Source organism: Lynx canadensis, chromosome E2 (genome assembly GCF_007474595.2).
Source record: "Lynx canadensis isolate LIC74 chromosome E2, mLynCan4.pri.v2, whole genome shotgun sequence".
Classification (NCBI taxonomy): Eukaryota; Metazoa; Chordata; class Mammalia; order Carnivora; family Felidae; genus Lynx; species Lynx canadensis.
In genome coordinates this window covers 46,784,779-46,812,349 of record NC_044317.1, presented here as the reverse complement: position 1 = coordinate 46,812,349, position 27,571 = coordinate 46,784,779, and the positions used below count along the sequence as shown (strand labels likewise).

Genomic DNA, 27,571 nt, shown 5'->3' with positions numbered 1-27,571 from the left:
GGCACGCGGGCTGTCGTTGCCGCAGAAAAGTACGCGTGGCAGAGAGGTCCTCCTCAAGCACAAGCCGGGCTTCTGAGACTCTACGCTGGGGACGCAGTGTAAATGCGAGAGAATCCCTGGGGATAGGAACTTGATCCAATGTTTCAAAACCAGGCCCAGGGTCGGAGTCACAGCTAAGCCATTTACAGCACTGGCCAGATGGCGGGAGAGACGTTTTGAATGGCGGAGGCGGCTGTAGGCAAGGAGGCCGGAACGAGGAGGCAACAAGATTTGGGGGGGAGGAAGCAGCTGGAACCATTCCCGCGGCGGAGGCTCTTGGGGAGGTGGACCTCGCTGGGAGGAGGTGGCTGGGGGGGTGGGGGGTGGACCGGGACCCGGTATCAGATCGCCGGGCGCTTGGCAGCAGGGACGCGCGTGGTGTGGGGAGGGGGGGGGGGGCGGGGAGTGTAAGCTCTCCAAGGGGCGGGCCCCCGGGTCCCCGAGCGCGGGGGCTGCGCGTCCTCCCCGCCCCGCCAGGCGGCAGCTGGGCCCTCCCCCGGCGCCTGCAGCCTCCCGGATCCCGCCCCTGCCTCGCTCCCGCCCGCCGCAGCCGCCCGCCCGCGGATCCCGGAGCCGCCGGCCCCCGCAGAGGACCGACTGCCCAGACTGCGGGTCCCGGGGCTCCCTGGGCGGGGCCGATCCCAGGGAGCCCCCCTGACTGCCTCCCAGAGCAGGGTGGGGAAAGGGATCTTAGCCCGCCGCCGCCTCCGAGCGGGCCGCCAGGTGAGCGTCGGGACAGGTAGGGACGCAGGTCGGGACGGGTGTCCCGTCCCCACTCGCCCCCGGGGCGCCCGGGGAAGGACTAACGCCCCCAGGCCCTCGCGGGAGGGGCGGGTCCCCCCGGAGTCCTTGTTCCCCGGCGCCCCTTCTCCTGCCCTGCCCGCGTCCTAGGCTGTCCCAGCCAACTTCCGCCCCTTTAAGTCCAGAGTCGCACGGACGCACGTTTGAAAGCCCCAGGTCGTGCGGAAAGGGCTTAAAACGGGTCCTCTGACGCCCACGCCTTCCACCCGGCTGCTCCTGGGCAGAGGCCACGGTGGAAGAAACTCCCCCTCCCCCCAAAACGTACCCGACCAACACGTGTACTCCGCAGCCGGCGAGAGGCCAGACCCCTTTTACCAGCTCTGGTTTCTTCTGTTTCTTCTGGCTGGCAGCCCCTTCGCCAAATCGGTGAATCAGAAGGCTCAGAGCCCCGTTTCTCGATTTAGCAACTTGGGCACAGTTTGTTTTTAGCTGCGGCCGCTCCTCCCGATTTAAATTTTGTTCTTCTAAGTTAACTTTTGCAGCGTTCAGTAATATTTCTTAACGCTCCATATCTTGTTCTTTCAGTCTGGATCCTTCAAGTTTAGAGAGCATCTGTTAACTAGCAATTTTGAAAGGCTGCAATATTAGGCACCTACTTTTAAAGTAAATACTTTTTTAAAGTGCCCCAGTACCACCCAAGAACAAAAGACAAATGAGGCAGACGAAGCTTTGCAGCAAAAACAGCCCCTTAAGCAACAGACCCCGGCCCCACGGCCAGTTAAAATTATTTGTAATTAATTGCACATTGCTCGCAGTTTCCCTATTGGCTGCTTTCATAACGTCAAAAAAGTGTTTTAAACGTCTTTCTTGTTCTATGAAATATTTATAGGATCTGTTTGACTCCCCATTTTGTGAGGCCTGGCTGATGAATCTATTTTAATAATTTTTTTTTTTCTTTTAATGTTAGAGAGAGCACGAGCAGGGGAGAGGGTCAGAGGGAGAGAGACAGAATCTTAGCAGGCTCCGGGCTTACATAGGGCCCTGGGATCCTGACCTGAGCCGAAATCAAGAGTCCAGGGTTCAACCACCCAGGCGCTCCTTCTTTAATAATATTTTGTAAGTTTATTTATTTATTTGAGGGAGAGAGCGCGCGCGCGCGTGCGCGCGCGCGCGCACACACACACACACATGCACGCGCGCAAGTGGGGGAGGGGCAGAGAGAGGGAGAGAGAACCCCAAACAGGCTCTGCACTGTCAGCACAGAGCCCCACGCAGGGCTCAATTTCACCATCAGTGAAATCATGACCTGAGCCAATACCAAGAGTCCAGTGCTCAACCCACTGAGCCACCCAGGCGCCCCAATATTTTTTAATAAAGTTTTTGTATTTATTTAAATACGAATTTTTTCATCCAATCAAGTTATAGATGTGATTCACAAATCAAATAGAAACGAGTCTGCCTTTTTTATTTCCTATATATATAAAAGCAATATCTTTAAGAGCACGGAAAGGGGGAAGCAGTGTTTGATCTTTTTTATTTTATTTGGGGGGGGCAGTATTTTATCTTTTACTTTTTAAAATATTTTTTAAGTTTATTAATTTATTTTGAGAGAGAGAGAGAGCAGGGGAGGGGCAGAGAGAGAGGGATAGAGAAAATCCCAAGCAGGCTCCGCACCATTAGCATGGAGCCCGATGTGGGGCTCAAACCCACAAACCACGAGATCGTGACCTGAGCTGAGACCAAGAGTCAGGTTCAAAGCCCGGCTCTGCGGCTTTTGTGTCAGGTGACCTTGGGTCCGTGGCTCCCCTTCTCCAAGGCTCAGTTTTCCCGGCTGAAAAATTGGCACCTCCCTCCTGGAGCTGTTCGTGAGGCTTCTGTGAGATTCGATAAAGCCCTTGCCACGTGCCGAGAGCAGTTACTGTGCGGTTAACCGTAGCTGGTAGTTTATGAAGGCCTTTTCTTTCTTTTTTTATTTTCTTGTTTCTTTTTTTAAATGTTTATTTTTGAGAGAGTGTGAGCAGGGGAGGGGCAGAGAGAGAGAGCTGGGGACAGAGGATACGAAGCAGGCTCAGCTCTATTAGAGCAGAGCCCGATGCGGGGCTGGAACTCACCACCCGTGAGATCGTGACCAGCGCGTGACATACTCACCGGGATAGTCAAATCTCACACCAGTGTGACTCAGCCCTGCCACCAAATGGGTCTGGGAAAGACTTCCGGTTTTCCAGGCTTTTGGATTTGGGGACTGGGGAGAGGAGATGGGGACCTGCACATTTCTCATTTTACGGAGAGGAAAATCCACTCAGAGAGGGAAGCCCGTTCCCCCAAGGTCATGAACAAGAGTTTGGGGTGGGGCTGGCCCAGGAGTGACTGACCATATAGAACCAGCGACACTCACCTTCCCCACAATGCCACTTTCTCTGCGGGCTGTCACCAGCAATTTCCGAAAGCAATGTCCCTTACTAGCCTTGTGATGCCTCCTCGCCCAGAAATATCACTGCTGCCTCCTGGGAATGAGATGATGCACAGAAAGAATTTTCCAGAGTGCCTTACCCAAAGAAAGCACTTGGCAAATGTGAATTATAATTTGCGCAAAGATGCAGTGAGACTGTTTCCTTCCTGGGTTCAATAACATCAGTGGTGTTTATTGATAGCATTAATATTTTTTAAATGGTGAATTATAACATCCATACAGAGAAGTATATAAAACAGATGAACAGTTTAACAAATAATTGTAAAATATGGAACCAGGGCCCAGGTCAGCAGCAAGAACATCGTCAGCCCCCAGAAGCTTCCCTGTGGGCACCTGGTTAATAGCCCTCTCCCTCCCCACAGGGGAAACCAGCGCCCTGACTTTTACGATACTCATGTTCCTATTTTGCTCTTTTTTTTTTTTATGTTTATTTTTTTTTATTTTTGAGAGAGAGAGACACAGAATCCGAAGCAGGCTCCAGGCTCTGAGCTGTCAGCACACAGCCCAACGCGGGGCTTGAACTCTCGAACCGTGCGATCATGACCTGAGCCGAAGCCGGACGCTCAACCGGCGGAGCCACCCAGGCGCCCCTATTTTGTTCTTCTTTATATGGTTTTAGTACCCACGTGTGGATATTAACGACACTTTATTAGTTTAGCCTGTTTGCGAACTTTCTAAGAGTAGCACCATGGGTGGGAGTATATAGTTTATCATCCAAGCAGGAAACTTTAGAAGTAGTGGAGGTCTGGAATTACCCGAATTACCCTGGGGACCATACGTGTCGTAGACCAGGGCTGCCCCGCGCAATTCAAGCTGCCCGGGTGTCCCAGGACTCAACGTTCTAGGTGCCTTGCCACCATTCTGTGACCACCTTAATTTACTCCTACATCCTCCAGTGGATGGATGGGTCATTTCCAGACCGGAGCTGTTAGAGACAATTGTGTCATGAACATTCTAGTGTGTGTTTCCCGGCTCTGGGGTCAAATGGCTGGGTCCTGGGGCAGGCACACATTTTCAACTTCAGTAAAAAATGCCCATCTAGGGCGCCTAGGTGGCTCAGCCGGTTGAGCGTCCTACTCTTGATTTCGGCTCGGGTCATGATCTCGAGGTTTGTGAGTTCGAACTCCACCATCGGGCTCCGCGCTGACAGTGTGGAGTCTGCTTTAGGGGCACCTGCGCGGTTCAGTTGGTTTTGGCTCAGGTGGGGTTGAGCCCTGTGGCAGGCGGAGCCTGCTTGGGATTCTCTCTTCCTCTCTCTCTGCCCCTCCCCTGCTCTCCCTTGCGCGCTCTCTCTCAAAATAAATAAATAAATATTGAAAAAAACTCATAAAAAAAATAATCGTACTTTTTAAAGATTATTCGCTATTGACCTTTGTAGCTTCAAATGTTATGCGTCACTTCTTTTTCTTATTCTAGCAACTTTTGAGTCCCGTGACGTGAAGCAGGTGAGCCAAGCATCTTGGTTTCCCCTTCTCCCGCCTTGGTTTCCCATCTTTTGTTACTTGTACATTTATTTTCACAGTGTCAAGGTTGATAACATCTACAGTCTGTTCTGTTACCATATTTAAGTCTTAGATGCTTTCACTGTAGAGTTTCCAGGGTTTTCCTGACAGCTTCAGTGAGGTGTAATTTACATACCATAAAAGTCAGCCCTCTAAAGTGTGCAATTCAGTGATTTTTTAGTGAATTTACCGAGTCGTGCAGCTATCACCAGTTTTAGAGCATTTCTGTCACCTCCAAAATATCCCCCGTGCCTATTTGTGGTCACTTCCCCGTTCCCCAGCCCAGCCCCAGGCAACGACTAATCTTTCTGTAACTTTAGATATGTCCTTTGGGGACATTTCATGTAAATATATCATACAGTATGTGGGGTGTGTGTGTGTGTGTGTGTGTCTGGCTTTTTTCACTTAGCATGCTGTTTGGGGGTTCATTCATATCGTAGTGTGTACCCATTCTTGGTTCTTCGTGCTGCCGATCAGTGTGCCGTTGTGCGGATAGACCACGTTTTGTTTATCCATTCACCAGCGGACGGACATTCGGATCGTTTCCAAATAGATAATGTTGCTGTGAACGTTTGCAATCAAGCCTGTGCGTGGACACGTGTTTTTATGTCTCGTGGGCAGGTAGCCTCGTGATAGAATTGCTGTGTTTCGTGGAAAGTTTATGCTGAGCTGTTTTTGTTAATGTTCACCTTTCAAAGAAACTGCCTGTTTTCCCAAGTGGCTGTCCCATTTCACGTTCCCATCAGCAACATGCGGGGGTTCCAGCTTCTCCGGGTACTGGCCAATCTTTTGAACAGTAGCCATTCCGGTGGGCCTGACATGGTGTCTCATCGTGATTTTAATTTGGAGTTCCTTAATGACTAATGATGTTGAGCATCTTTTCATGTGCTCGTTAGTCATACACATATCGTCTTTGGTGAAATGTCTTCTCAAATTCTGTGTCTATTTTTAAAGTGGTTTGTTTGTCACACTGTTGAATTTTAAGTGTTCTTTATATATTCTGGATACGAGTCCTTTATCAGATACATGATTTGCAGACATATTCTGCCAATCTATAGCTTGTCTTTTCATTTTCTCACTGGTGTCTTTTAAGTGCAAAAGTTTTAAATTTTGAAGATGTTTAATTCATCCATTTTTTCCTTATACGAATCACACGTTTGGTGTCTTATCTACGAAGTCTTTGCTTGACTCAAGATCATTAGAGTTTTCTCCTATTTTCTTCTAAAAATTTTTATGGTTGTAACTCTTACATTCAGGTGTATGGTTTATTTTGAGTTGATATTTGTGTGTGGTATGAGATAAAGGCCTAAACTCATCTTTTTGCATGTAGATTTCCCATCACCGTTTGTTGAGAAGACAGTCTTTATGCTAAGAGACCAGATCTTAAATGTTCTCACCACAAAAAAGAAACGATAATTAAGTGACATGATTGGAGGTGCTAGCTAATGCTAAAGTGGTAATCATCTTGCAATACATAAATGTATCAAATCAACACATACACCTTAAATTTACACAATGTTATATGTGAGGTGTATATATATATTTATATGTATATACTCAGATATATATATACATATACATACATGTGTGTACATATATATATATATATATATATTTTTTTTTTTTTAAGAAGAATGTCCCTATTTTAGTGAGAATGTCTCTAGCCTCCAGGTCAAATTGATTCTTTTTTCTTTTTTCTTGCATATTGTCAAATTGACATAACATGGATATAGTTAGTTATATATATTTGGACCACGATTTTCTTAAGCAGTTTTTTGTTTTTCCTGCAGTTTGTCAGAGCTTTAATTTTTCCCTTTTTTTCTGAGTTGTTTTTTTTTTTTTTTTAAGTGTATTTACTTATTCTGAGAGAGACAGAGGTAGTGCAAACAAGGGAGGGGCAGACAGAGAGGGAGACAGAAAATCCCAAGCCGACTCTGCACTGCCCGTGCAGGGTCCAATGCAGGGCTCGAACCCATGAAACCACGAGATCGTAACCTGAGCCGAAACCAAGAGTCGGATGCTCAACAGACTGAGCCACCCAGGAGTCTCTAGGATTTTATATTTTTTTCCAACGTTTATTTATTTTGGGGACAGAGAGAGACAGAGCATGAACGGGGGAGGGGCAGAGAGAGAGGGAGACACAGAATCGGAAACAGGCTCCAGGCTCTGGGCCATCAGCCCAGAGCCCGACGCGGGGTTCGAACTCCCGGACCGCGAGATCGTGACCTGGCTGAAGTCGGACGCTCAACCGACTGCGCCACCCAGGCGCCCCAGGATTTTATATTTTTAAGTTTTTCTAAGCGATCTCTGCAAAAGAACGTGGAGCTCAAACTCAAAACCATGAGATCAAGTCACATGCTCCACTGACTGAGCCAGCCAGGTGCCCCTTTAATTTTTCCCTTTTGAGAGAGGTATTTTATGGGTCCTAACTCATCCAATCTACTTTTGGGGAATTTTTTTTCTTCTAGAAAACATTCTTCCTTTTATAATATCCTGTTCTTACTGTGTTTTGAGTATCTTCTCTAATCTAAACGTACCCAGGGCAAATGTACCAATTTGCAGGGCCCAGTGCAAAATGCGTGTATGGGCCCCTTGTTTAGAAAGGATTGAGAATTTCTGGGGCGCCTGGGTGGCTCAGTTGGTTAAGCGTCTGACTCCTGGTTTCGGCTCAGGTCATGATCTCGCGGTTCGTGGGTTCGAGTCCCACATTGGGCTCTGTGCTGACGGCATGGAGTCTGCTTGGGATTCTGTCTCCCTGTCTCTCTGCCCCTCCCCCACTTGCGCTCTGTCTGTCTCTCAAAAATAAATAAACATTAAAAAAAATTTTTTTTAATCAAAGTAACCGGTATGATGGGGCCGGCTCAGTCGGTAGAGCACATGCCTCTTGATCTCGGGGTCATGAATTCGAGCCCCACGTTGGGTGTAGAGATTACTTAAAAATAAAATCTTAAAAAATAAGTAACTGTTTTGAAATTTGGGGCTGTTATAAATATAGTCCTGCTTTCCCACTGGCTTCTTAGTCTAGTTGAAGGGATGACTGAGAACTGTGTTTGGGGACAGCACTTGGTGTTAGGAGGGAGAAGCCAGTCTTTGCTGGGAGCTCACTCCCAGAGGCTTCATGCAGTTTCTTTATTTCTTTTTTTAACGTTTATTTATTTTCGAGGGAGAGGGAGAGACAGAGCGTGAGCAGGGGAGGGACACGCAGAGAGAAAGAGAGGGAGACAGAATCTGAAACAGGCTCCAGGCTCCAAGCTGTCAGCACAGCACCCGATGCGGGGCTTGAACTCACGAGCTGTGAGATCATGACCTGAGCCGAAGTCGGAGGCTTAGCCACTCAACCTAACTGAGCCACTCAGGCGCCCGGAGAGATCTTTTAAAGTAGAAATGAGCAGTCGCCACTGAGGTCTCTCCAGCACATCCAGTCCGCCAATCGTCACGTATTTGAATAAGGCCTTTCCAGACCATTCCGTCCAACCGAGCTGGCCGATAACAGAAGAACCACCTTGCTGACATTTAGAATGGTGAAAAATAGGAGCGCCCGGGTGGTTCAGTCAGTTAAGCGTCCGACTCTTGGTTTTAGCTCAGGTTGTGATCGATGGGGTTTTGGGGGTATGGGTGGTGGTCGTGGGCTCCGGCCAAGAAAGAATTCTTGAAGACGTCTTTGGTGCAAAAAGGTGATTTTATGAAAGCCCGGGGACAAGATCCGTGGGTGGGAAGAGCTGCCTTCATGCAGTTTCTTTAGAGAACAGTCCTCCGGTATGGTTTTGTTTTTCCCGTGGATGAATGTTGGGCAGCCGGAGACCTGTGTGGCAAAGCACGAGGGGAGCAGGAGAGGGAGTGGGGAGCCCATAGGCGCAGTCATTGCCAAGACGGGCCGACCTCTGTCCTGACTCTGCTCTCTCACTCTCCGCCTGCACACCTACCCCAGCCTGGCCCCCCTCGACCCCTGGCTCTGGGTCCAAAGCCTCTTGAGGTTAGGGTTAGCCTCCTTGAGGCTCCATTGTGCCCACTTTGAGTTTGACCCTGGCCCCTACACTTGGGTCTGCTATCTGTCTTTCTGGAAAATAGTGGCATTCCTTTTTTGTGGATGGGCTTCCTCCTGTTTACTTTGCTTTTGCATTTCTTTGCCGTCCATAGAGAGGACGCCCTTTGAGAGGGAGATCAGGCTGCCCAGATTCCAATCCCCGGTCCACGGTCTGACTGCTGTGTGACCTTTTGGGAGTCATTTTGCCTCTCCGGGCCTCAGTTTCCTCCTGGTGTGATCAGTTGGGATAATACAGAAGTCACAAATGGCCACACCCATTCAGTTCCTGGGTCTGCAGATCTGTCTGTTATCTGGCCCATACGGTGCCTTAATCTTTTTCTAATGCATTGCTAACCTTTAAAAATTGGGTGACTTCACATGGAAACTGGGGTTTCCAGTTTCTTTTGAACAAACTGGAAGATGTGGCCAAAGCAGGCCAACCTTCCTACTTGGCGGTAAAGGAGCCAGAGTACAGATTGGCACAGACTTCAGGCTGGCTGTACCTTCTGGTTTGCCAATCACCACCACTCCCTGTTTCCTCCTACCCAGCGGCCTCGTTTAAGATACTGCTCATCTCAGGGGCACCTGGGTGGCTCCGCCGGGTCGGTTGAGCGTCCGGCTTCGGCTCAGGTCATGATCTCACGGTTTGTGAGTTCGAGCCCCGCGTCGGGCTGTGTGCTGACAGCTCGGAGCCTGGAGCCTGTTTCAGATTCTGTGTCTCCCTCTCTCTCTGCTCCTCCCCTGCTCATGCGCTCTCTCTCTCTCTCTCTCTCTCTCTCTCTCTCTCTCTCTCTCAAAAATAAGTAAACATTAAAGAAAAATTTTTTAAAAAGGATACTGCCCGTCTGGGAGTTAAGCGTCCTATTCTTGGTTTCAGCTCAGGAAGAGATCTCCCAGTTTGTGAGTTCGAGCCCCACTTTGGCTTGGTGCTCATAGGGGCAGAACCTGTTTGGGATTCTCTCTCTCTCCCTCTCCCTTTCTCTCTGCCCCTCCCTCGCTCCCTGTCCCTCAAAATCAATAAACTTTAAAAAAAAGAAAAGGATACTGCCTGTCTGTTGGAGGCATTTGAACTTGGTTTTCCTGGGATACCGTTTCCAGGGCATCGAGCACAGGATCAGGCACATAGGACTGTTACTGTTAAGAGGCCAGCCAGGGGCAGCAGTGTGAGTGGGGGCCCAAACCCAGCCCTTGCTCTCATTGCCAGGCCAGGCTACCCCAGGGTTGGATTCACCCAGAAGGGATGGCTTTTTTTTAAAGCTTTATTTATTATTATTTTTTTTTTAGTATTTTTAAAGTTTATTTATTTATTTTGAGAGAGAGAGAGAGAGCACATGTTGGGGAGGGGCAGAGAGAGAGGAAGAGAGAGAGAATCCCAAGCAGACTCTGCAATATCAGTGCAGAACCCGATGGGGGACTTGAACCCATGAACCTCGAGATCATGACCTGAGCCAAAGTCGGCCGCATAACCGACTGAGCCAAGATTTTCTTTTTCTTTTCTTTCTTTTTTTTTTTTAAAGGCATCCCTTCCAGGGGTGCCTGGGTGGCTTGGTCAGTTGAGCATCTGACTTTGGCTCAGGTCATGGTCTTGAGGTTTGTGAGTTCAAGCCCCACGTCAGGCTCTGTGCTCACAGCTCGGAGCCTGGAGCCTGCTTCGGATCCTGTGTCTTCCTCTCTCTCTGCTCCTCCCCTGCTCACACTCTGTCTGTCTGTCTGTCTGTCTCTCTCAAAAATAAACAAACATAAAAAAAATTTTTTTAAATAAATAAATAAAAATAAAAGGCATTCCTTCGGGGTGCCTGGGTGGCTCAATCAGTTGGGTGTCCAATCGGCTCAGGTCATGATCTCACGGTTTGTGGCTTCGAGCCCCATGTCTGGCTCTGTGCTGACAGCTCGGAGCCTGGAGCCTGCTTCGGATTCGGTGTCTCCTTCTCTCTCTGCCCCTCCCCTGCTCACACTCCATTTCTCTCAAAAATAAATAAGCATTAAAAAAAATGTTTTTTTTAAATAAAAAGACATCCTTTCTGGACAGCTCAGTTGGTTAAGCATCTGACTTTGGTTCAGGTCATGATCTCACAGTTCGTGGGTTTGAGCCCCACTTCCGGCTCTGTGCTGACAGCTTGGAGCCTGGAGCCTGCTTCAGATTCCGTGTCTCCTTCTCTCTCTGTCCCTCCCCCACTTGCTCTCTCTCTCTCAAAAATAAACACTAAAAAAATCTTTTTTGAAATCAACCCAAAGACTGATAAAAGCCAGCATAGGCCCTGATTATCAGCAGCTCGTCTGACTTCTTGAAAGGGAAGCCACATCAAATCTTTGAACCTGCATGTAATTCTTAAGAGCAAAGAATTCTGATCTCGGCTTATTAAGAAACAACATCAGCGCTATGGTTCAAGAGCAAAGACTTAAAATTAATAAGGGAAGATGTCAGGTAGAGGAAACTCCCCCGAGGGCACGAAAAACAAGCCATTCTGTCAAAAATTAAAAAGACAATGGACAACACGTGGTCCTGGCAACTGCAACTAGACTGAGAAACACATCGTTGAAGGGACTGAGAACGGCCCATTGTTGCCGAGAAAACCTATTGGGTGTTTTCTTGTCAAGTGAAATATACACTTACTGTATGATCCGAGAATGTCCCTCCTGGGTATTTACTCATGAAAAATGAACATGTATGTCCATACAAACACTCGTACCTGAATGTTCATTGCAGCTTTATTCATAACAGCCCCAAACGGGAAAGAGCCCGATGTCCCATCATGGTGAGTGGATAAACAGATTGTGGTTTATCTGCTCGATGGAATACTCCTCAGCGATAAAAAGGATCCAAGTACCGATTGACGCATGCAACAACGTGGGCGGATCACAGAGAAGTTATCCTGAAGGAAAGAAGACACAGGGGAACATACTGTATGTATCAGCCAGAGTACAATCGGGAGACAGAAACCAGGCAGTAAATTGAAGGGAGAACGTTTAATAGACAGAATTATTAATTATAGCAGGGAAAATAGCTACTAAGAAATGAAGAGAATGCTAAAGAATATAGAAATAGCAGAGATCAGGAGCAGTACCACCTCTGTGATCCAAGACTGAAAACTTGAGGGCGCCTGGGTGGCGCAGTGGGTTAAGCCTCTGGCTTCTGCTCAGGTCATGGTCTGGCGGTCCACAAGTTGGAGCCCCGCATCAGGCTCTCTGCTGTCAGCACGGAGCCGGCCTCAGATCTTCTCTCTCAGTCCTCCCCCACTTGAACGCTCTCTCTCAAAAATAAACATTAAAAAAAAAAAAAAAAAGACTGAGAACTTGAGAAAGATGACAGTCCCAGACCCTGATCTCATTCGAGAACTCTTGGAGGAGGCTCACAAAGGGCATAGGAGCCGCCCCCCCCCCCCCCCCCGCCCCGGTCGGTCGTGCTGCACCTTGAACTTGATGGAAAGGCCCCCCTCTGGAACTTGCCAGAAGTCTGTCCAGCGGGATGCTGGGGAATGCAGTTCGCAAGGAAGTGGGGCCCTCGGGGCAATAGGAAACCGCCTGAGGGGGGACGCCAGGGGACGGCGCTGGCCGCGGGGTGCCGGCAGGCAAGGGAGAAGCTTGCACGCTGCAGGTGCCTGAGAAGCTGCCCTGGGGCGACGAAGCTGGAATTAAAAAAAAAAAAAAAAAAAAAAAAAAAGCCTTCTTCCTGTCGTGTTCCTCTGGCGCCCTCTACTGGGGAAATTCAACCTGTCAGCCGGCACAGAAAAGTTTAAATGGCCAAACTCCAGTTTGGCCAAGGGAAACTATGAGGCAGTATATGCCTCTGTGGATTCGCCTTGGGGAGAGGGTACACAGGGGAGGGGAGTGGGCACATGTGAAGCTCCCTGCCCCCTCTGAGCTCTGCCAACTCCCCACAGCACCCGCGCTGAACGGGTATGTTATATGATTCCATTTGTATGGGATTCTAGGAAAGAATGTTAAGCATCTGATCATGAGGTCATGATCTCATGGTTCGTGGGCTCGAGCCCCGCTTGGGGTGAGCCCCGTTTCTCTCTCTCTCTCTCTTCTCTCTCTCTCTCTCTCTGCCCCTCAGTCACTTGTGCCCTCTCTCTCCCTCTCACAATAATGCTAAAATGCTAAAATTTTAGCCTGGGTGGCTCATCGGTTGAGCGCCTGACTCTTGGCTTCAGCTCGGGTCATGATCTTGCAGTTTGTGGGTTCGAGCCCCAGGTCAGGCTCCAAGCTGGTGGTGTGGAACCTGCTTGGGATTCTGTCTCCCTCTCTTTCTGCTCCTCCCCTACTTGCTCTCCATCTCTCTCAAAATAAATAAAAATTGAAAAAATTAAATAATCTTTAAAAATGATGCTAAAATTAATAAAGGTAAAATCAATACAAATTCAGTAATAAAATTAATGAAGGACGAACATCCTATAAAATGAAGACCACTTAATGAATCATGAGCCTTGAAAATGAAATTCTAGGAGCTCCCGGGTGGCTTAGTCAGTTAAGCGTCCAACTTCGGCTCAGGTCATGATCTCACAGTTCTTGAGTTCGAGCCCCACATCGGGCTCTGTGTTATCAGCACAGAGCCCCGTTCGGATCCTCTGTCCACCTCCCTCTCTCTGCCACCACCCCCCCCCCCCGGTGCGCTCGCTTTTTCTCTCTCTCTCTCTCAAAAATAAACATTTAGGGAAAAGAAAGAAAGAAAGAAAATGAAATTGTATTATTTGGCCTTTGACAAAAGTAGGCTTTAGCTGGAGAGACCGTATGGAGATAGACAAGAGCCTGCCAAGCCCCAGCTGTTCGAGTCTCCCCATCCCAGGCGCCAGGCAGGGGACTGAATAAGCCCTCAGATGACCCAGCCGCACCCCTGCCGGATGACAACTGCACTCCAGCCCCCGAGAACTGCCGACCTGCGCCCAGGCAACTCCCAGAGCCAGAAAAAAAAAATCCTAAAATAATGGTTATTGTGAGTGGATTCCAGCAAACAAACCATGTCAATGGTGTCATCACTGAGTCATGGAGGTATTTTGGGGCAATATTTTCCAGTCACTATAAAAAGGCCATTGGCCCCACACAATTTGAGGAACTGCTGAGGAGAGAGATAAGCGAGCTTACTAGTTTCCAGGGACGCCTTCGCTTTAAATAGTCTCATATTTTGTTTGGCAAGTCCGGGGAGAGCTTCTCTGACATCTTTTTGTCCCTTTCCGTGGACTACCACCTCGGCTTATTGTTAGTGTTTCTCCTAAACCTTTTACAGAAAGGACTCAAGCTGTACAGCCTGATGAATATTTAACACACACATCTAGCCAGGCCTCGGGTCAGGAAACGGAAACAAAATCGTTTCTAAATGAGTACATCTCTGCCTGCTTAGAATTTCTTTTTAATATATGTGTATTTTGGGGGCGCCTGAGTGGCTCAGTCAGTTGAGCGTCTGACTTCGGCTCAGGACATTATCTCACGGTTCGTGAGTTCGAGCCCCGCGTCGGGCCCTGTGCTGACAGCTCGGAGCCTGGAGTCTGCTTCGGATTCTGTGTCTCATTCTCTCTCTGCCCTTACCCCGCTTGTGCTCTCTCTCTCTGCGTCTCAAAAAATAAAAAATGTAAAAAAAAAAAGAAAAAAGCATATATGTATTTTTAAGTTTATTTATTTATTTTGAGAAAGAACGCACAAGCAGGTGAGGGGCAGAGAGAAGGAGACACAGAATTCTGCGCCATCGGCACAGAGCCCGATGCGGGGCTCGAACTCACGAGCCCTGAGATCATGACCTGTGCTGAGATCAAGAGTCGGATGCTCAACCGACTGAGCCACCCAGGTGCCCCTGCCCAGTTAGAATTTTTAATGCTGCCTGAGATTGTCTTAGCAGAGATTTTTTTTTTCTTAAGATTTTATTTTCAGGTACTCTCTACACCCAACGCGGGGCTCAAACTCACAACCTCGGGATCAGGAGTCGCAGGCTCCACCGAAGGAGCCAGCCAGGCGCCCCAATGGCAGAGAATGTGTTGTTGCCGTTCAGCACATGTGGTCACCATGAAGTGGGCCATCGTGTCATCGACCACAACCTCAAGGTGCAAACGACTCCGGACGGTGAAATAAAATGAAATAAAGGTATCACACCAACAAAAATACCTGTCGTCAGAATAGCTAAAACATGTCCAACAGCCGATGAATGGATCAGCAAAATGGAATATTAAGTAGCTTTAAAAAGGAAGGGAATTCTGGGACGCCTGGGTGGCTCAGTCGGTTAAGCATCCAACTCTTGATTTTGGCTCAGGTCGTGATCTCAGGGTCGTGGGATCAAGCCTCGGGTCGGTCTCCACGCTAGGCATGGAGGCTGCTGGAGACTCTCTCTGCCCCTGCCCCACTCTCTCATCAAATTTTTTTAAAAAGGAAAGGAATTCTGATTTATGCTACACCACGAATGAACCTTGAGGACATTACGCTAAGTGAACAGGCCAATCACAAACCGGTGCTGTATGATTATTCCTCTTACGTGAGTTACTTAGAGTGGTCGAAATCATACAGACGAAAAGGACAGTGGTTAGCGGGGGCAAGAGGGAAGGGGGTGGTGGGGAATTACTGTTTTACAAGGTGAAAAGACTTTTGGAGATGGATGGCAGGGATGGTGACACGTTAATATATTTAATATCACTGAATTGTACACTTTTTTTTTTTAAATTTTTTTTTTAACGTTTTTTATTTATTTTTGGGACAGAGAGAGACAGAGCATGAACGGGGGAGGGGCAGAGAGAGAGGGAGACACAGAATCGGAAACAGGCTCCAGGCTCCGAGCCATCAGCCCAGAGCCTGACGCGGGGCTCGAACTCACGGACCGCGAGATCGTGACCTGGCTGAAGTCGGACGCTTAACCGACTGCGCCACCCAGGCGCCCCTGAATTGTACACTTAAAAAGGGTTATGATGCTAAACTTTGTTACATGGGTTTTACCACCAAAAAGAAAACGATGGAGAAAAAGAATTAGCCCCGTAAACAGGCAACAAATATAAAGTAGATTTCTGAATTAAAAAATAATAATACGCTAGTAGTCAGTACTTAAAAACAGCATTGTTCGAAAACAGAAAATCAAGGGCGCCTGGGTGGCTCAGCCGGTTAAGGGTCGACTCTTGATTTTGTGAGTTCAAGCCCCGCATTGGGCTCTGCGCTGTCTGCAGGCTGACAGCCTGCTTGGCATTCTCCCTCTCTCTCTGCCCCTTCCCTGCTTGTCCTGCCTCTGTCTCTCCCAACATAAATCAGTAAACTTAAAACAAAAAATCAAAGAAACCAAAAACACATGCTATTCCCGAATTACGTTTCCTAGGCTCAAAGGAGATAAACACGTTTCATAGGCAAGGAAGTGGGTAGTCGGGATTGGAACCCAGATTGGTCTGTGTCTGCACTCAGGGGGCCCGCTGTTTCTTACCGGGCGGGGGCTCTTTTGCTTTTGGGGCAGGACAGTTCTTTGTGGAAGGTACCTATCCCACACAGTGCAGGTCACTGAGCCTTGTCCCATTTAGTCAGTGCTGCATAACAGACTACTCAAAACATAGTGACCTAAAACGATAACCTTTATTTCACGGCCCTGGGGGTTGGCTGGGCTCAGCTAAGCTGTTCTTAGAGGCTCACACGCAGTGCCGTCTGACAGTGACTGGGGTTGGGTCACCTGAAGGCTTATTCACCCCTGTGTCTAGCCCCCGGGACGTGACTCAAACAGCTGGGGCTCCCCAGACTTTTCTCCGCCTGAATTTACGGCGTCTCTCCAGTGCGATGACTTCAGGGCAGCCAGACTTAAGCAATGACTCGGGCAGGGGTGTTCTGGAGCCGGCTTGTGAGAGCAAGACTGTGGGCAGCTCTCCAGCCCCACAGTTCGGGGACTTCATGTTGGTAGCTCGCGATGAGCGGCGGCAGGTGCATTTACCCAGACGTCAGTAAATGCTATGGACCCAGACTCTTTTTCTCCTCCTTGTGAACCATTTAGCCCGCGCACCCACTGGAGTCAGGGCTCCCAAGGCACCTGTCCCAAGAGAGCCAGGCAGTGACCTGTATCTTTTACGACCCCGCCTTGGAAATCCCTTAGCGATGTCACATCTGTGGTGCTCTGAAAGTTGAAGCAGTCACAGAGGTCTGCCCGTGTCAAGGGGAGGGGTGTGGACTCTTAGTGGAGGGCAGTCGAGTCCCAGAAAAGCATGTGACGTAGGATATGTTACTATAGCCATCATGGTCTGCAGAGCGTCACGGGTCCTGGAAACTGCCTGCCAGTAGCATCCCCTGGTCGCTGTGCCGGCCAGTAAAATAACCACACCCCCCCCCCCCCCCCCCCCGCAACATACGCAGCCCAAAACACTCTGACAGCAGGGCATTGTTGTGCCTTACGTGTCCCATACTGGCTCAGCCAGTAGTTGGCATTCAGCCGTGTGGACATTATGGCCATAAGGCTCCTTATGGCCCTTTAAGCAATTTGTTTTGTTTTTAAATGTTTATTTAGTTTTGAGAGAGAGAGTGCGCGCGCGCGCGCACACACACACACACACACGGGGGAGGGGCAGAGAGCGAGGGAGTCACAGAATCCAAAGCAGGTTCCAGGCTCTGAGCTGTCAGCACAGAGTCCGGCACAGGGCTCGAACCCACAAACTGTGAGATCATGACCTGAGCCAAAGTCGGACTGAGCCATCCAGGCGCCCCCCACTCCCCGCCCCCCCCCAGACAAGCATTTTGTATACTCAGGGCTCGTAAGGTACATCACTTGAAGGTCCTTGCTCCTTGGCAAAGTCTGCCTGCACTCATCTTGTGAGGAGGCCACCCCAGCTCCAGAGATCCCTTGTTCGCCAGTGTCCAGCACATTCTTTTTTTTTTTTTTTTTTTTTTTTTATCAGCACATTCTTAAGGAGAGCCAAGCCAGGAAACCACACTCTGATGAGTTTCACGTCCATGACAGGCAAATTGGTAAGCTTGGTATTAAATTGTTGCTAATTATTAATGCAACTAAGAACCACTTGGGGAAAAGCACACCCTGTCTCTTGAAGCCTGTCTTATAACCAATCACCGAATCAGGGTGAAGGGGGGTATCAGGACCCATGTGGGTGGATCACTAGCCCGAGGCAGGCTTCTTAACAAAACCTTAATCAACTTATTTAAAAATAATAACAGCTGTCACGAGTTGAGCACCTCCCGACGTTAGACAACATAACAACATAACAAGCAGTAGATCGTTGGAGCCTGTTAACCCGGGGCAACCTCCTGTGATCGCTTTGCCCATTGCACAAGATGATGGGATTCAGTGAGATGACCCAGCTTAAATGCGCGGCACAGTCGCTTAATAAAGGCCCAATAAATGTCACCAGATGAAAAAAATCATAGCTAAATGGCTATTCGTCATTCTTTTATGATGGGTAATAATAATAGCAACTAACATAATTTGGCGTTCAATATTAATTTAATGTCACTCATTTCTGAGACACAGCGGTTTTTCTTAAGTGCTTTACAAGCATGAACCCGTTTCGTCTTTACAACAATCCCGTGCAGTAGGTACTGTTACCATCCTCGTTCTCAGAGAAGGAAACGGCACCAAGAGGTTGAGTGATGTGACCTCGGTCACATAACCACCTAGCGGCGGAGCCAGAACTTGAACCCAGGCTGGCCAGGATCCAGCCACAAGGTGTTCATCGCTAGGCAGTTCTGCCCCGATGGAGAAAATGCAGTGAGTTTCTCAGTAGGTCTTGAGCCCCATCACTGAGTTCTTGCTAAATAAAGGTGTTTCACCTTGCCGTGCCTCAGTTTCCTCATCTGTGGAGTGGGTTTCTTTTTTTTTTTTTTAATTTTTTTTTTCAACGTTTATTTATTTTTGGGACAGAGAGAGACAGAGCATGAACGGGGGAGGGGCAGAGAGAGAGGGAGACACAGAATCGGAAACAGGCTCCAGGCTCCGAGCCATCAGCCCAGAGCCTGACGCGGGGCTCGAACTCACGGACTGTGAGATCGTGACCTGGCTGAAGTCGGACGCTTAACCGACTGCGCCACCCAGGCGCCCCTGTGGAGTGGGTTTCTGATGTGATGATTCATTTGTTCATTCCATGAACATCTGTTCGTTGAACACTTACTATGTGTCAGGCACTGGTGTGGACGGTGTGGTGTGTAATATACAAAAGAAACAATAACTCTTCCTCATGGTGATTATAATGCAGTTAGGGAGACAGGCAATAAACAAAGTAAAGTAGATTATATATACTTGTGTGTGTGGTGTGTTAAGAGGTGATAAGAGCTTTAGAGAGGTATAAAATAAGGACAAAGGAAGGGGGAGTAGGTGGTGGTCAGGAGGCCCTGAAATTGTAAACAAGGCGGCCAAGGATGGTCTCATGGAGAAGTTGACATTTGAGCAAAGACTTGAAGTCTGGAGGTGAGCCTAGGGCCTGGGGTGTGGGGGCTGGTGTCGCTGGGCAGAGGGGGTAAGGGGGAGATGAGGGCAAGGAGGTGATGGGGGCAGACTGTGTGGGAGCTTGAGGGCCACAGTGAGGACTCTGCCTTTATTCTGAGTGAGGTGGAGCCCGGGGGGGGGGGGGGGGCTCTGAGCAGGACAGGGACAGGACCTGACTCAGGTGCTCACCCCGACCTGGCTACTAGTGAGGAACAGACACCTGGGAAAGAAGCAGGGAGACAGTGATGAGCCAGGTGGGAAGTGTACGAGTGGGCAAGATCCCCAAGGGAGGGAGTGGTGATGGAGAATACAGGAGGTGCAAATACCAGTCCCTGACGTTGCCAGATCAGAGGGAGGATGGACAGTCAAGGAGACTCAGCAGGAGCCACCAGGCAAACTCGGAGGGGTCCAGAGGTTGTGGGGCTTGGAGCCAAGTGAAGAGGGAATAACCCTCGGTGGCAAGTGCTGCTCAACAGGTCCAGCAAGGTGAGGACTGAACTCTGACTTTGATTTAGCACCGAGGGGGTCACTGGTGACCTTGGCATGTCAGGGGGGTGAAGCCCGATGAGACAAGATTTAAGAGAGAACAGAAGTAGAAAATATGGAGGCAGAGACTGGAGACAGCTTGTTTGAGAAGTTTTACCATAAAGAGGAGCAAAGAGGGGTGCCTGGGTGATTCAGTCGGTTAAGCATCCTACTTCAGCTCAGGTCATGATCTCATGGTCCGTGGGTTCGAGGCCCACGTCGGGCTCTGTGCTGATGGCTCGGAGCCTGGAGCCTGCTTCAGATTCTGTGTCTCCCTCTCTCTCTCTGCCCCTCCCCTGCTCATGCTCTGTCTTTCTCTCTGTCTCTCAAAAATAAATAAACGTTAAAAAAATTTTTTTTTAAGAAAAACATTTAAAAATTAAATTTAAAAAAAGAGAGAGAGAGAGGAGCAAAGAAATGGGGCCAGAGCTGAAAGGGGAGGTGAAGTGAAGAGAGGGTTTGTTTTCAGACGAGAGGGATGACTGGACTGCTGAGAATGATCCAGTGCGAAGGGGGAATCCAAGGCGTGGCAGAGAGGAGAACTTGAGACTGAGGCCTGGAGTGAGCGGGAGGGGTGGCAGCAGGCTGAGCCGGGGGCTGGGGGCGGGAGCTGACGTTCGCAGGGCAATCAGAGGGGAAAGCACAGAGGCCACGGGGCGGGGAGCTGGTAGATTGGGTGATGGGTACCTGTGAAAGTTCACTTCTCATTGCTTGTATTTTTTCTGCAAAATAAGAAAGCAAGGGGAAAGTGAAGAGGTGGAAGGCAGGGTGTGATAAGCTAGGCTAGCGCTGGGGGAGAAGGTGCGAAATAGTTATGTATAGAGAGGAGGAGCCTGTGGATAAGAGAAATGGTCTCTGCTTGCAGGGCTGGGCTGGCCCGTGTGGGTGAGGTTCACAACCTTGAAGTGAGACCAGCCAGTGGAGTTGTGTGTTCTTTGGCGACCTTAAAGTGGGTAGGCAGGGGGCTGATTGAACCAAGGTCACGTGTGGGAGGAAGCCGGAGGCCAGGATGTATGCAAAGAATGTTTTTAATGAGTATCTAAGCAGTTTAAACTGGATAAGGAAGACACGAGGACTGGGGGGGGGGGGGGGGGGGGGGGGTGGTGAGGGGCAGTGAAAAGGAGGTAGACACAAAGGATGGGGGAATCACAGTGGGCTGGAAGGATTGTGGGGGTCTGGGGCACTGGGAGGAAAGAGCTGGAGAGAGAAAGGGTGATGGTTGGCAAGGAGATTGAGGTCTTGAAGAATCTGTGGTTATTGAGACAAGGTCTAGGTGTGACCGTAGAAGGGAGGGGCTGAGAAGAGAGCAGGTCAGAGAACAGAGAGGCCGGTGGCCCAAGGAAGGATCATGTACCTGGATGTGGAAATGACCAGGGATGTTGAGAAGAGCAGCGTGAGTGGCAGTGAGCCTGAAGCTAAAGTCATGAAGTGAGTAGTGATCTGGGTCAGCAGATGATGCACAAGGCGGCCTAATGAACCGCCTATTCTGATGACACAGGAATCACAGCTGGGGAGTTTGAGGGGAGGATGGGAGAATGGTCTGGAAGTAGCACCAAGGAGCAAGATTCACCCATTTGGAAGGGTCACAGGAGAGCTGGGTTTTGGTGAGAGCAAGATGACAAGAATGTTCAGCGAAGAGAGCGAGGAAATGGGTTTTGCTGAAGACAGTTCAGAAGTTCCAAAGGCCCAAGGAGTTGGGAGCCGGCTGGGCGATGGGGGTGGAGATGGTTTCCTCCTCGGTGGGTTTTTCTGTGTGTTCGTGGTCATACACGTAAACTGACTAGCCTGACTCAAGTGCACCGGCCAGACATGGAAGCCGTGGTGAGCGGTAGTGGGGGTCATGGTCAGACCAGGGGTATTTTGCTCGAGGGGGAAAGGAGGGAAACCGATCGCCCCAGAGCCAATGAACGGTCAGGAAATAGGTACCCGGTTTTCACGGCCCTAGCAGTCCCCTGGTCCTCCACCGGAGCTGGTGGGGTCATGGTCAAGCTGCAGGGACCTTGCGTCCTGGGAGAGATGAAGGGAGGCCAAATTGCCCTGACCTGCTGACCCCTCTCAACCCGCAGGATTCCGGCGGCCTGAGATGGGCGCCCGGCCTTCGCGGCGGCGGCTGCCCGCGGACCAGCCCATAGCCTTGGACGCACTGCCCCCGGAGCTGCTCGTGCAGGTGCTGAGCCACGTGCCGCCGCGCGCATTAGTGACGCGCTGCCGCGCAGTGTGCCGCGCCTGGCGCGACGTGGTGGACGGGCCCACCGTGTGGCTGCTGCAGCTAGCCCGCGACCGCAGCGCCGAGGGCCGCGCACTCTACGCTGTGGCCCAGCGTTGCCCGCCCAACAACGAGGACGAGGAGTTCCCGCTCTGCGCCCTGGCGCGTTACTGCCTGCGCGCACCCCTCGGCCGCAACCTCATCTTCAACTCCTGCGGAGAGCGTGCGTGCCGGGGGCGGGGCCAGGGGCGGGGCCGGGGAGACCGCAGTGTTGTGTGGGGTGGAGGGGCCGGGCGAGGATTAGTGGGCGTGGTCAGGATAATGAGGCAGGGCGGGGCCGGGCAGGCAGCCAAGGGGGAGTGGCCGAGTGAAGAGGAGACTGGGAAACTGGCCGGGGGCGGGGGAAAGAGATGGACCGGGGCGGGGGGAAGGGGGCAGGTGCTGTGGGCAGTGAAGGGAGACGAACTGGATGGGCGAGAAAGCTGGAGGAGCCAAGAGTCGGGCCCTGGCAGCAATGACACGTGCTTGGACTGTAGACACAGTAGGCGGGGTTAAGGGGGGAGGGGCCGGGGGACTCGGGGAAAGCCAATTGGGTGGCTGGCGGGGGCGGAGCTTGCATGGAAATATGAAGCCGCATTGAGAGCCTGTGGGGAGGGGGAACTGAGCGAGTGGGCGGGCCCAAGGCAGGGGGAGCCAGGAGGCTGCTGTTAAGAGGGGATGGGACCTTGATGGCAAGAGCCCGCAGTCACGGAGAAGCCCAAGTGGGTAAATGAAGTAGATGAAGGGAGACAGAACTGGAGGCGGGGCCGAGTGGGGCTGAGGACGAGTTGAGTGGAAGGGCAGGGCTGAATGACGCGGTGGTGGGGTGGGAACAGGAATGCCCGCGTCTGGGAGGCGGGGCCAGAGTGGAAGAAACCGGGGGCGGAGCGCAGGAGGGAGGAGTCGATGGGCGGGGCAAGCTGAGCTGTGGCAGGCGGTCGGCTGGGCGAGCGGCAGGTGAATTCCTCGACTTCAAGGTTGTTGTATCCCACAGAGGGCTTCAGAGGCTGGGAGGTGGAGCACGGCGGGAATGGCTGGGCCGTGGAAAAGAACCTAACACTGGTGCCGGGGGCTCCTTCCCAGACCTGCTTCGTGACTTCTTTCCAGTGAGTGGCCCCTGATCCCTGGGGCAAGGGCCCTGAGTTGGGAAGGGGACCCTACCTACATCCTCTCTTTCCCTCATTGATTTACTCAGTCAAATATTTGTTGAGGGCCTGCCAGTACCAGGCCCTGTTTTATATGCCAGAGAGATACCAGGAAAATTCAGAAATGCAGTGGGGGAGACATTAAATACATAAAACAGTGAAATAATAATGACAACAAAACGACAAACATTTACATATAACTCTTTGAATCCTGGCAACAGCCCTGTGACACAGATAGTATGATTATCTCCACTTTATAACAGGCACAAAACGTAGCCAACATCTAGTAAATGGCGGAGCTGAGATCTGGGCCCAGGTGGTCTGGCGCCAGAGCTTCTGATGGTGATAAGTTCTATGAAGACATCAGAACAGTTGACTGGTTGATTCTCTCTATTCTCCTACCTCTTACCCATTTTCCTTGTTCCCTCCCCCCATATTCAACCATTCTCATGTGGCATCATCCGGCTCGCTAGTAGCTGCCAGTATATTGGGCATGAAGTGATGTCTCATTGACGTTTTAATTTGCATGTTTTGATTTACTAATAATTAAGCATCTCTCCAAGTGCTTGTTAGCCTTTTGGAATCCCTCTTCCGGAAATTGCCCATTCATCTTTTCTATTAGGGTTGATGTCTTATTCTTGTTATACGAGAATTCCTCGTATATTTTAGCCCCTTGTTCGTCCTGGCCATCTACTATCTGTATCAACTGTGTCCCTGGTGTTCTTGGTTGTTATTTTCACATATCAAATGCATCGCTTGTTTGCTTCAGAATGTGTTTTTGAAATTTCGGGTAAAAAAAACCAGTCCCTACCCAACAGTATTCTCTCATAGTCTCTTCTAGTAGCCTCATAGTTTCATCTTTCACATTTAGATCTTTAATCCACCTTTGAATACGGCGTGCCGCTTCTATCGCTAACGAAGTTGCCAAATATACCTAGGTCTGTCCCCGAGCACTCTGTTCTCTTCCACTACGCTATTTCTATTATGACGGCATGTTCAAATTAGGGGGGGACTGTTTACAGAGGGGTAGGCAGACCACAGGGGAGACTGCGTGAACCTTAGGCTAGTAACAGTGAGGGGAAGGGGCATTACCAGCCCTGGGCCTGACAAAGGTAAGGGGAGGACGCAGCTCCTAAACCTGAGACAGAGAAGGCTGTGAGGAGAGGGTCTCGTGGAGCTGTATCCTTTCATGAAGAGACATAGCAGTCCCACGGTGATCCATTGGGAGGGAGCCAGGAGGCCACATAACCTGATTTTACTCTCCTCTCTCCCTTCCCTCCTGCTAGAGCTTCCCATCTGGGAAGTGGGACCCATCTGGGACCCAACAGGAAGGGGAGAGTAAGGGAGACCAGTCCATACAGGCAGTACACCCTCAGACTTGGGCCTCTGCACTTTAGGAGACTCCAGGATTGCCTGCTCAATGTTGAGTATCCATTTGTACTCCTGTCGCAGTCCCCACAAATGTTAGGGACATACAGGTCAGCCTGTATCCGGAGCCTAGAGCCTGGTGGAGAATGGTGGAGGGGATGTGAGAGGCCAATGGGATTGCCCAGCCCATCATATATCTTGTCTAGTAGAGCAAACCCCAAGGGAGGCTTCTTGGAGGAGGTGATTTCTGGGCTGTGACTTTCTGCCTCATCCCTACACCATCTCCTCTTTCCAGATGGTGCTTCAAGAGGCAGCTTGTGGACTTGGTGATGGAGGGGGTGTGGCAGGAGCTGCTGGACAGCGCCCAGATCGAGATCTGTGTGGCCGACTGGTGAGGAAAGAATGGCAACCTGCCCCAAGCGTCACCCGTGGTGGCAGCAGTTGCGCAGAAGGGATTCACCTGGGCCCCCATCGACCCCCCCAGGCTGGCCACTGCTACTGTGCTCCTGTAGTGAGGCTGAGGGGGGGGAAGTGATGCTCTCACAGTTGCAGAGGCAGGGAGGGGCAGGGTTTTGATGAGCCCAGAGCCCCCACTCTGCACCCTTCCCTGTCCCCCGTCAGCAGGCCCCAGGGTTGTTGACATGGGGGCCATTGGCTGGTGCCCCATCTCGCCCACTCCTCCCTCATCGCCCACACTCAGTACGGACCCTAAGGGTTTATGGACACCCAAGGCCCCAGGAAGGTTTGGAGCACTGTGCCCTGAGAACTGAGACTCAGGGGGGCAGAGTTGGGATGGAGGCACTGGTTCCAGAGCACTCGGGCTCTTCCTTCAAGCTCTCACTCCTCCCTCCATCAGAGTCTGGTTTCTTCCCTGGGGCTCTGGCTTCTCCCCAGAAATACCCAGGCTTCTCCTCCCCTGGGGGCGGTGGTTCCTCCCAGACACACACACACACACACCACAAAGCCTCTAGAATCCACCCCAGGGGCACCCAGGCTCTTCCCCGCAAATTCCCAGGACTTGATCTCTCCATGTGCAGGGTGGGTGTGTGCGACCCTCACCCAAGTGCAGGGAGGCTTAGTCCTCATCCTCCCTCTCCCCACCCCAGAGACCGGGTGGGTGGCGGGGACATCAAGGCTCACCACGACCTGGCAGGTGGGGTGCCCGCGAGAACTGTGGCTGCATCTACCGGCTCCGGGTCCGCCTCCTGGACGTGTACGAACACGAAGTGGTCAAGTTCTCGGCCTCCCCCAACCCGGTCCTTCAGTGGACTGAGAGAGGCTGCCGACAGGTGGGTCCAGACTGCCTTGTGCCAGGCACAAGAGGCCACGTCTTGTAGGAGTGCAGTTATATGAAATGTCCAGAATAAGCAAATCCCTACAGAGAGAAAGCAGACAGACTAGCGATCGCCAAGGCTAGGGGAAGGGAGGGATTGGAAGTGACAGCTAACGGATATGAGGCTTCTTTCTGGGCTGATGGAAATGTTCCAGAATTAGATAGTGGTGATAGTTACATAACATTGTGAATATAGGTAAAAGCCACTAAATTGTGCAGTTGAAATGGTGCATTTTGTTAGGTGAATATTATCTCCGTAAAAAAGTTTTGCAAAGGATAAGCGCCAGAAGCCAAAGTTCTTCCGTGGCCCACAAGGCCCCACGTGATCTGCCCCTTACCTCGCTGACCCATCTCCTGTTCTCTCATTTGCTCCAGATACACTTCTACCCCAGGGCCTTTGCACTGACCGTTCCTCTGTTTCAAACACTCTTTGTCTCTGTCCTAATCCCTGCATGGCTCTCTCCCCTCCTTCGGGTTTCTGCCCTAGTGTTGCCTTAGTGATGCCTTTGCTCACTCACTTTACAACCCCACCCTCCTGCATACTTTACCCTCTGCCTCTTACCCCCAGCTGTCTTCAGGGTCTGAGTCCCCGACTAGACTGTCAGGTTCACCAGGTTGTTCTTCGCTGCTGTAGCCCCAGCACCTAGAGCAGGGCCTGGTACCTACTTGATCCTTGGGGAGTGCCTGTTGAGGTGGAGGAAGACAGGGCCCCACAGCTCCTCAACCTCCCGCTCTCCTTCCCCATACAGGTGTCTCATGTCTTCACCAACTTTGGCAAGGGCATCCGATACGTGTCTTTCGAGCAGTATGGGAGGGACACGCGTTCCTGGGTAGGGCACTACGGCGCCCTCGTGACCCACTCCAGTGTGAGGGTCAGGGTCCGCCTGTCCTAGCCGACCAGCCTGAGCCAGCCTTCCAGAGTGTACTGCCGTCTGCCAGACATCATCAGTCAAAGACAGCTTTGCAGTCGGGAGCCAGATGCCTGTGGACAGTGAGGGTCCCGTGTGGCCCATTCCTGGCACACCTCCAGTGAACCCCACTTGCTGCTGCTTCAGCACGGTATCACACATGCTGTGCAAGAAACCAGGGATCTAGGGCGCCTGGGTGGCTCAGTAGGTTGAGTGTCTGCCTCTTGATCTCAGCTCAAGACGTGACCTCGTGGTTTGTGAGATCGAGCCCTGTGTCGGGTTTCGCGCGGACAGTGCAGAGCCTGCTTGGGATTCTGTCTCCCTCTCTCTGCCCTCCCCTCGCTCGTGCTCTCTCTCTCAAAATAAATAAAAAAGAAAGAAACAAAAAGAAACCAGAGATCCAACAAGACTGCTCACAGCTTTCTGGGGTAGAGGGTGGGGAGTCAGGGGGTAATCAGAGAGGTTTCCTTTGCAAATTATTTGCTTAGATACGTGGACATCAGTTGGTAGCCGGGGTCAAAAAACAGGCCAAACCAGGATTTCTAATCGTAGGGAAAGCTGCTGACCGTCTGGGGTAAGCCAATCGCTAGCAGGGAGTTGGGAGTCAGGGTGGTCTGTCCTTGAGGTGACCAACAGGGACATCAAAAGGAACCCTTTCTGTAGTTTTGGGAGTCTCTGGGGTTCAGCTGTGGGGCCCTGGGCAACCTCTGTGGGCACCACCCATCGGCACCTGCCCTTTGGACCAGGCTGGGGCCACTCCTTTCAGAATTCCTGAGTCCCTGCGGATCCCCAAACCACGCCCCCCACCCCGCCTCCTACCTCAGGCGCAGCTCCCCTCCTGTGGGGCAACATACCGCTGGAGCCAGCGTGCCACAAGGGAAAGCGCTCCTACCAGCCTC

At 50.9% G+C, this 27,571-nt stretch overlaps 1 protein-coding gene across 1 annotated transcript; it reads left to right on the top strand.

Annotated features, from left to right (window-relative positions):
- The first annotated feature begins 618 nt into the window (after window positions 1-618).
- On the top strand, window positions 619-26,924 carry FBXO17 (F-box protein 17). Its single transcript, XM_030299438.1, has 6 exons — window positions 619-762; window positions 21,740-22,102; window positions 22,913-23,024; window positions 24,727-24,822; window positions 25,585-25,720; window positions 26,514-26,924. Exons 2-6 carry the CDS (start codon window positions 21,757-21,759, stop codon window positions 26,655-26,657), a joined length of 834 nt encoding a protein of 277 aa, XP_030155298.1. The 5' UTR covers window positions 619-762; window positions 21,740-21,756; the 3' UTR covers window positions 26,658-26,924.
- The last annotated feature ends 647 nt before the right edge of the window (window positions 26,925-27,571 follow it).

Coding starts and splice junctions, on each gene's coding strand:
- FBXO17 (XM_030299438.1), top strand. CDS start 21,757: ATGGGCGCCCGGCCTTCGCGGCGGCGGCTGCCCGCGGACCAGCCCATA. Junction 24,823..25,584: donor GAGATCTGTGTGGCCGACTG/GTGAGGAAAGAA, acceptor ACGACCTGGCAG/GTGGGGTGCCCGCGAGAACT. Junction 25,721..26,513: donor CTGAGAGAGGCTGCCGACAG/GTGGGTCCAGAC, acceptor TTCCCCATACAG/GTGTCTCATGTCTTCACCAA.